At 42.1% G+C, this 7,896-nt stretch overlaps 1 protein-coding gene across 1 annotated transcript in view; it reads right to left on the bottom strand.

Annotated features, from left to right (window-relative positions):
* Positions 1–3,105: 3,105 nt before the first annotated feature.
* LOC122262655 (dynein intermediate chain 2, ciliary) overlaps positions 3,106–7,896 on the bottom strand; it is an 11,158-nt gene continuing 6,367 nt past the window's right edge. The window contains exons 6-11 of the mRNA XM_043030749.2: positions 7,409–7,533; positions 7,046–7,174; positions 6,383–6,563; positions 5,825–6,050; positions 4,553–4,786; positions 3,106–3,748 (exon numbers count right to left, since the gene is read on the bottom strand). Of these exons, the coding sequence (XP_042886683.2) occupies positions 3,568–3,748; positions 4,553–4,786; positions 5,825–6,050; positions 6,383–6,563; positions 7,046–7,174; positions 7,409–7,533 (1,076 nt within the window). The 3' untranslated portion in view covers positions 3,106–3,567. The remainder of the gene's footprint in view (positions 3,749–4,552; positions 4,787–5,824; positions 6,051–6,382; positions 6,564–7,045; positions 7,175–7,408; positions 7,534–7,896) is intronic.

Genomic DNA, 7,896 nt, shown 5'->3' with positions numbered 1-7,896 from the left:
CGCATCTTACGCCTTAGACCTCGGATATCCTACCCATCCTACGCCTTAGACCTCGGATATCCTACCCATCCTACTCCTTGATCCCAGAATATCCTACGCATCTTACGCCTTAGACCTCGGATATCCTACCCATCCCACTCCTTGATCCCAGAATATCCTACGCATCCTACGCCTTAGACCTCGGATATCCTACCCATCCTACTCCTTGATCCCCGAATATCCTACCCATCCTGCGCCTTAGACCTCGGATATCCTACCCATCCTACTCCTTGATCCCCGAATATCCTACGCATCCTACGCCTTAGACCTCGGATATCCTACCCATCATATGCTTCAGACCTTGGACGTCCTACTTAACCATACGGACACCCGCCCCCTTCTACCTGCCGGGCACAGAGATCTTTCTAAGGCGGGAAAAACGTCTTCTTAAAATACCCAACGTAACATCTCTACTGCGCCTCTTTGGACGTTATGAGCTATTTAATTAACTTCATGTTTATCTACACAATGTTTCTGTTCTTCGTGTTCTATTCGCTGTTCTCTTGGTTTGTGTTTTTTAGCGTTGACTTTGATCTTATTTTTGTGTTTTATTTCTCGACGTTGCTTTGTAGTTCAGCGATGGTCATTGTCGGTGTTGTAATTGTTATTATTCATATTATCATTATTATCATTATCAATACCGTTGGTGTTGTTATCATTTCTATTATCATTACCATCATTATCATTGTTACTATTATTGCCATTATCTTATTATCCTTATCATTTTAATGATTACTCTTATCATTACCATTATTATCATTTATCATTAGCAGTAGTAGTACTATTATTAATCATCTATATCATTAAAGTAACTATATCACTTATGACATCAATCTCCATGACATCCTATTGCGATGATGATATTAAATGTTCCTTTTGTGAATGGATTTTTTTATTCCTTCGTTGGTGTTTTTCATTTGCTTTTTTTTTTTTTTTTATCTTCGGTGTGTCTCTCGTTCTTCCCCCCCCCCCCTCTTTCTGTCTCCGTCTCTTTGTCTCTCTCTCTGTCTGTCTGTCTGCCTCTCTCTCTCTCTCTCTCTCTCTCTCTCTCTCTCTCTCTCTCTCTCTCTTTCTCCATCTCTCTTCTCCCCCCCCCTCTCTCTCTCTCTCTCTATCTATCTATCTATCTATCTATCTCTCGCTCTCCTTCCTCCCCTCCTCTCTCTCTTTCTCACTGAAAACGAAAAGGAAACAGGGAAGAGGCGGAGGACGAGAATCGGAAAGAGGAAGAGAATAACGAGATGGAGGAGGAAGAATAAGAGAAGGAGGAAAAGGAAAAGAATGAGAGAAGGATTAAAGGGCGGAGGAAGAGAGAGGATTATAAGGACACACAAAAAAAGAAGAAGAAAAAAAAAAAGGATAATGGCGAAATGACATGAAAGAAAAAAATAAAGATAGGGGAAAATATGATGAAAAGAATATTTCATTTCAACTTTCTGGAGTGAAGTTAAGAATCGGGGAAAAAAGAAAAGAAAGAGGAAGAGAAGGAGAAGACGAAGAATAAAGGAAATGTGATAATTTACTGAATGACAAAGGTCCCTCGGCAATTAGAACGGCGAGGGACAAGTTTACATACGAAATTAACCCATTTTTTTCGGTGGATTAGTTTATCTATTTTCCTTTCTAATTATCTATCTGTCCCTCTGTCTATTTCCCTATCTATATATATCTATCTGTCCCTCTGCCTACCCCTATCTACTTATCTAACTGTTTATCTGTCTGATCATGTACCTACTTGCTTATCTAATTATCTATCTATCTATCCATCTAGACGTACCCATCTCTTTATCTTTCTATTCATCTCTCTCTATTCTCATCTATTCTCATCTATTCTCATCTATTCTCTCTATTCTCATCTCTATTATCATATTATTATCTATTATTCTCTCTATTATCATCTATTCTCTCTATTCTCATCTATTCTCATCCATTCATCTGTCTCTCTGTTGATCTAATTGCAACATTTCGATCCAGTGCAATCATTCTCTGACTTCGTTTCAAATGGTCATTTTCAGTTAATCAGTGAAATTATTATTCTCTCGTCTTATCGATCTTACTAAAGGTAGCATGAAATAAGATGCAAATTTTCAGATTACGACGAGATTCATGTAAATCTCTTAATCAAGTGTAAAAAAGGAAGAAAAATAAATCTGTAAAAAAAAAGAGTGATTATAAAGTCATCACTCAAAATGCATGAAATTAAGGTTATTTTTTTCAGGTACGAAATCTGCTCACTAAATCATTCTGTCTTGTTTGTCGTATGTTTAACTCCTGTAATTACGACAGCATTAGCAGGTGTGGCTTTACTCAAGATCTTGACGATCAGAAACGAATGGATGAATAGACAATGATGATAAAAGATGTAGAATCTCTGTCCATTTAATCACACACACACACACACATATCTGTTGTGTGTGTGTGTGTGTGTGTGTGTGTGTGTTTGTGTGTGTGTGTGTGTGTTATGCACTTCGTCATTATATTCGCTTTTTCTGCTTATTTACTTATTAAACTGAGATTAACTCTAAAATTGTTGTTTCATTCATAAACTTTAAGGTATTCATGTAAAACTGTTATCAGTTATATTGTAATTCCTTTTTCTTAGTTTTGTCGTTTGTCTTTTTTTGTAGAAGGGGTGCAAATTAAAAAAGGTAATGTCTGAAAATTATTTATTGCGTTAGCCCTGAGAAATCACAGCCATCTTTATAATTCTTGGTGAGACGGCTTGTTAAAAGAATGATTTAAAGAATGTGTTATTTACATTATGGATAAAAAGTCAATTAATATGATCAATTCTGTATTTACAATAGATAGTACCATTTTAATCAACTACACAATACATATGTATCACCAAATATGTGCAATTTGATATCACAATTCGCATTCAGGTTTCCATATTGATTAATTCACATACACTTCATTCACCTTCTCCTATCATCATTCTTCAAGATCATAAGAATAACCAAATCATTCAATTTAGCATGAGTTACATATTGAATCCCAAAGAACCCATTTGAATCACATAAAAACATGACAAAAGAAAGCATTTGATCCCTTTCATTAGAGTTTACAGGCGTCTCCCATTTCTTGTTGGTGGCTATGATGCACTTAGAGAATTGACTTAATTACACAGAACCACTCAGGATTACATACAGATATAACAATAAGATATCCTCTGATCATCTCAATCAAGGATCCATTTCTCCAATCACATTATATCCATACAAAATCATATCAAAAGGCGATATCGATTCATTTCAAATGAATGGATATGTTCAAATGTCCAAATGCTCAAATGCTCAAATGCACCGGTGTGTCCCGCTCCTTGCTGCTGGTATAGAAATAACCCATTTTCCCCACAGATTCTTTCCAATCACGTAGAACCACATCAAAATGGGACAGAGGACCGCATCTCCCCCCCCCCCCTCCCCTACCAGAGATCAAAGGGCGCGACGTCTCCCACTCCTTGCAAGTGACAATGAAACACTCCATCTCCTAAACAGAATCTTCTCCTTAATCTTCCCAACCACGTCAACACACGACAGAAGACCTCATCTTGCCCTCCCCCGGCCCCTCCCACTCCTTGCTGGTGGCGATGATGCGCTCCATCTTGCAGAGCTCGATCTCCGACTGCCGCATCTCCTCGGCGCCCTTCGCGTCCCTGTACGGCCGGCGGAGGTTGGGCGACAGCTTCAGCGTCATCAGGTAGCCTCTGGAAGGGAAGGGAAGGTGTGCTTGGCTTGAGGCTGGAGGAAAGACTCTTGGTGGTTCAGGGCGTTTTGAGTTGGGCTGAGGACGTTGGCTGAAGAAATCTCCAAAGGGAAAAAGGTGGTTCTTTTTTAAGGACTCGAAGGTGAAATGTGGTTAATTGCATTGACTGGGAGGTTAGAAGTGGTTGGTTTACGATGTTGGAGTGAGAATATTTCCTCACTTGTGCTAAGGAAGCATGTAGAATGAAGGACAGGGTTTGATTTTAAGGATGGAAGGAAAGGCATACTCCATTCTAAATATTTCTGATGTGGAGTCATTTTTTGCTAAAGACACCTCTGGAAAGAGAGGCTCACTTAAGTTATTATTCCGAAATGATCACTTACCTGCTTTTGACATAAAATGTGAATTACAACAACACCAACAAACACACATCAAATTCTGGAAGGTATTTTCGTTTCATGAGTTTGATTAATGGTGTAATAGTAAGAAAATGTGGTAAAGAAGGGGGGAGGGGAGTAAAGAAAGATATCTCGCCAAGATATTCTCTTCGTGTTAACTTTCCTGCACATACACATACACATACACATACACACATGAATATATATATATATATATATATATATATATATATATATATATATATATATATATATATTGTGTGTGTGTGTGTGTGTGTGTGTGTGTGTGTGTGTGTGTGTGTGTGTGTGTGTGTGTGTGTGTGTGTGTGTGTGTGTGTGTGTGTGTGTGTGTGTGTGTGTGTGTGTGTGTGTGTGTGTGTGTGTAGGAGCGTCGCCCCGGCACTCACTTCTCACCGCCGGCCAGCACGATGGGGCTGAAGGGGTTGAAGGCGACGCACGAGAGGCCGAGTCGGCGCCGCTGGTTGAGGTTCTGCGAGCACAGCGGCTGGCACTTGCGGAGGAACAGGTCGTACACGTGGACGCGCCCTTCGTCTGTGGCCGCGGCGACTACGCTGCTGCTGTAGGGTGACCACGAGACGCTCGCGACCGGCCCGCCCAGGTCGAGCGTCACCAGCGGCGACCTGAAGGAGGGAAGAGTTATCCTCAGTGACCAGAAACACTACGCCATCTTTGGCTAAGGTAAGTATGTGCAGAAGAGTCACATTAGTCCTTGTGCGCGCTATCGTATGGTGGCAGTGAGGGTAATCAATCGAAAATAACACTAAAACTGCCATGGTTTGCTACCGCTTTATATTCTACAAACGATGTGTAAACAACTAATAGAAGAGTAACGTGTGCAGCTTGTTAGCCCAGTTCCATGTAGTTATGTACAAGAAGAGTTCCTTTATCCCATACATTCTGTAATGTTTTAAATGTTCCTCTATTTACATATCATTGTACTTAGAATCGTTCGATTAACTGTTTTGTCATAGACAGATACGCGATGACTGCGACGGTGCCACATCTTGATAGGAAGTAATACAGGATGTGAAGGAACCTCTAGTGACAATTGGACCGCTTACAGATTTATTAAGTTAAGGTAAGGACAATCTTACAACATAATTGTCTCAACCTTAATCTTACGAAAGCTAAAAGTGGCACATAGCCGCATGGACCTTAGCTGAAGGCTACACTGCAATGAACTGCTTTGGATATAACAAAGGGATTTCCTCCGGCACCTGACTTCTAAAAGGAACCACTCTTTCAGTATCGAAATCTACCCGTTTTTCATCTGATGCAGTTTTCACTCAGTCTAGAAAAGGATGTGGGTGTTTCAGAAACTTATCACACATCCAGTGATCCTGTCACTGTACATCAGGTATTTATCATCCAAATTTAGGATATCAGAAGCTCAATCATGAAATGTAAAGTATGAAACAGTTACTGCATGTTATGATGGCAATGGTTATAGCGACAATGACTTTCTTTTTTCATAAATGTCAATTCAAAGTTTATCTGGAACACATTTGTCTAGTATGAACCTCTAGTATGACATTTCGCTGTCGACTATCAAAGCTAACCAACTAATCAAACGATGCTTCTATTCTAACCCTTTCAGATTAATTCCATTGAGTCAACGAAAGCCAAGCCCACAGAGCATGACAAAGCAAGATCCTCACAGGCTATCCCGGATCCAGATCTTGAGCGTCCAGTCCAAAGAGCAGGAAGCGAAGACCTTGTCGTGGTGGGCGTTCCAGGCGATGGTCCTCACGGTGCCGGTGTGGGCGTGGTAGCGCGTGAGAGCGTGTGTGCTAGATGTCCTCAGCTGCAGCACCTCGCCTGTGTCGACGCCCACGAGCATGTCGGTTTTGTCGTTTGGGTTCAACGCTATGCAGGTGGCTCTGCCTGTGATAGGTGACGTGTCAGTTTAACGGGTAACGTAGGTTATTATCAACATCTTCAAGTTCATATCTACGAGTGCGATATAATACGAGACACGGATAAGAAAAGAACTAAGTACAAAATGGAAACAGACCTATATATCTACACGAGGTAATAACCTTTGAAAATGGCATTAGAATCTTTCTTTACATAACAACCATTAACAATTAAAAAAAGGAAAAGAAAAGAAGAAAAAACTGATACAAGAAACCAAACAAACCAAAGCGAACGTGAACACCTAGATCCAGAAAGAGGGAAAACAAAGCAAGAAAGCGACCAAACCCGAGCCAACGAACCTTCGAGGATGAACCTTTTAGCTTCCTTGGCCTTCTTGGAGTTCTCTGCGCAGGCGAGGAAGTCGAGGATGTCGGCGTGGACGAGGGTGGAGGGCCGGACCAGCCACTCGGACACGCGGCCGTCCTCGGACACCGAGTAGAAGCACAAGCTCTCGCCGGGGTCAGTCGGCACCCACCGCACCTGGGTCGGGAGGGGAGGATGGAGGGGGTAACCGAAGCGGGGGTCGGCCAGAACATTCTAGACCATTCAAACTATCTCAGAATATCCAAAATCTCCCCATGGCATTCCAGAGCACTGAAAATATCACTTAGTATGGAAAAAAATATTTCAGAAACACCTCAAACCTCCAAGAAAATAGTAGAATTTCCCAAACATCGAAAAAATACCCCCAAAAATCTTAGGATATATCAGAATATTGAAGGATATTTCAGAAGATTCCAGAACATCAAAGAACACCCCAGATCCTCCAAGAGGAGTCTGGAACATCCAAAACATTTCAGAAATAACCCCACGACATTCCAGACACCAAATGACATATCCAGTCATTCAAACGCTTGTCAAACCATCCAGAAAAATCCGCAAAGCATAAAATACACCTTAGAGCATCCCAACCATCCCAGACCTCCCCCGGGATATCCAGTCACGTGATCCTCCTCGTGTACCTGGCAGACCGGCTGGAGATGACTTCCGGACACGACCGTCGAGGTGATGACCTTGGAGGAGCGGGGAGAACACACGTCGATCACCATCACCGCCCCGTCCACGCGCCCCGCCGCCAGGACGCTAGCTCGCTGCGGGGAATAGGGAGTCTTTCAGTGTTGTTCAATATCATATAGATATAATTATGATTTTGTAGCCTGGTTTACTTGAAGTTATCTTTCCAATTTTCCCCAATTCCGTGTCCCATTTACCTGTCAACACGAGAAAAGACCAACCCCTTGCCCCATCACATTGCTTTCTTCTCACCCATCCTGATGACCCTACAATCTCACCGAACTCCACAACGAAGGATAAAAGGAACTCACGGTAGGATGGAACTGGACGGACGTGACGCCACAGGGAGGCTGCAGGACGCGCTCAGGGATGCCCGGGTTCTTGAGGGTGAAGAGACACAGCATCCCCCGCGCGTCAGACGCTCCGCTGACGTTCTCTGAGGACAAGGAGGGGAATGAGAGGATGCTTACTTCATTGGCTGTTGGGGAATGACGTGAATGTGACTAATAAGGTACAACTGATGAATGGGTGTATTAATTGATTAAAGATTAATCTTTTTCGATTATCTGAAGATATGTTTTTGAACGATTTGATTGTTTTCATTTTTATTTTTACCAATTCATATTCTCTATTCCTTATCCTACACACATACTCATTCCGTCACTGCCAATTTCCCTTTGTCTAATTCCTTTTTTTCCTGTCTATTCACCACTCCCTCCTTCCTTTGAACGCCCCCCCTCCCCTCACCACTCTCCCTCACCCTCCCTCATGGTGGACGACACCGAGAGAGGGGGAGAGA

The sequence above is a fragment of the Penaeus japonicus genome, unplaced genomic scaffold (assembly GCF_977035675.1).
Source record: "Penaeus japonicus unplaced genomic scaffold, GWHDUDI00000001_assembly GWHDUDI00000016, whole genome shotgun sequence".
Classification (NCBI taxonomy): Eukaryota; Metazoa; Arthropoda; class Malacostraca; order Decapoda; family Penaeidae; genus Penaeus; species Penaeus japonicus.
This window is presented reverse-complemented; position numbering and strand designations above follow the sequence as displayed.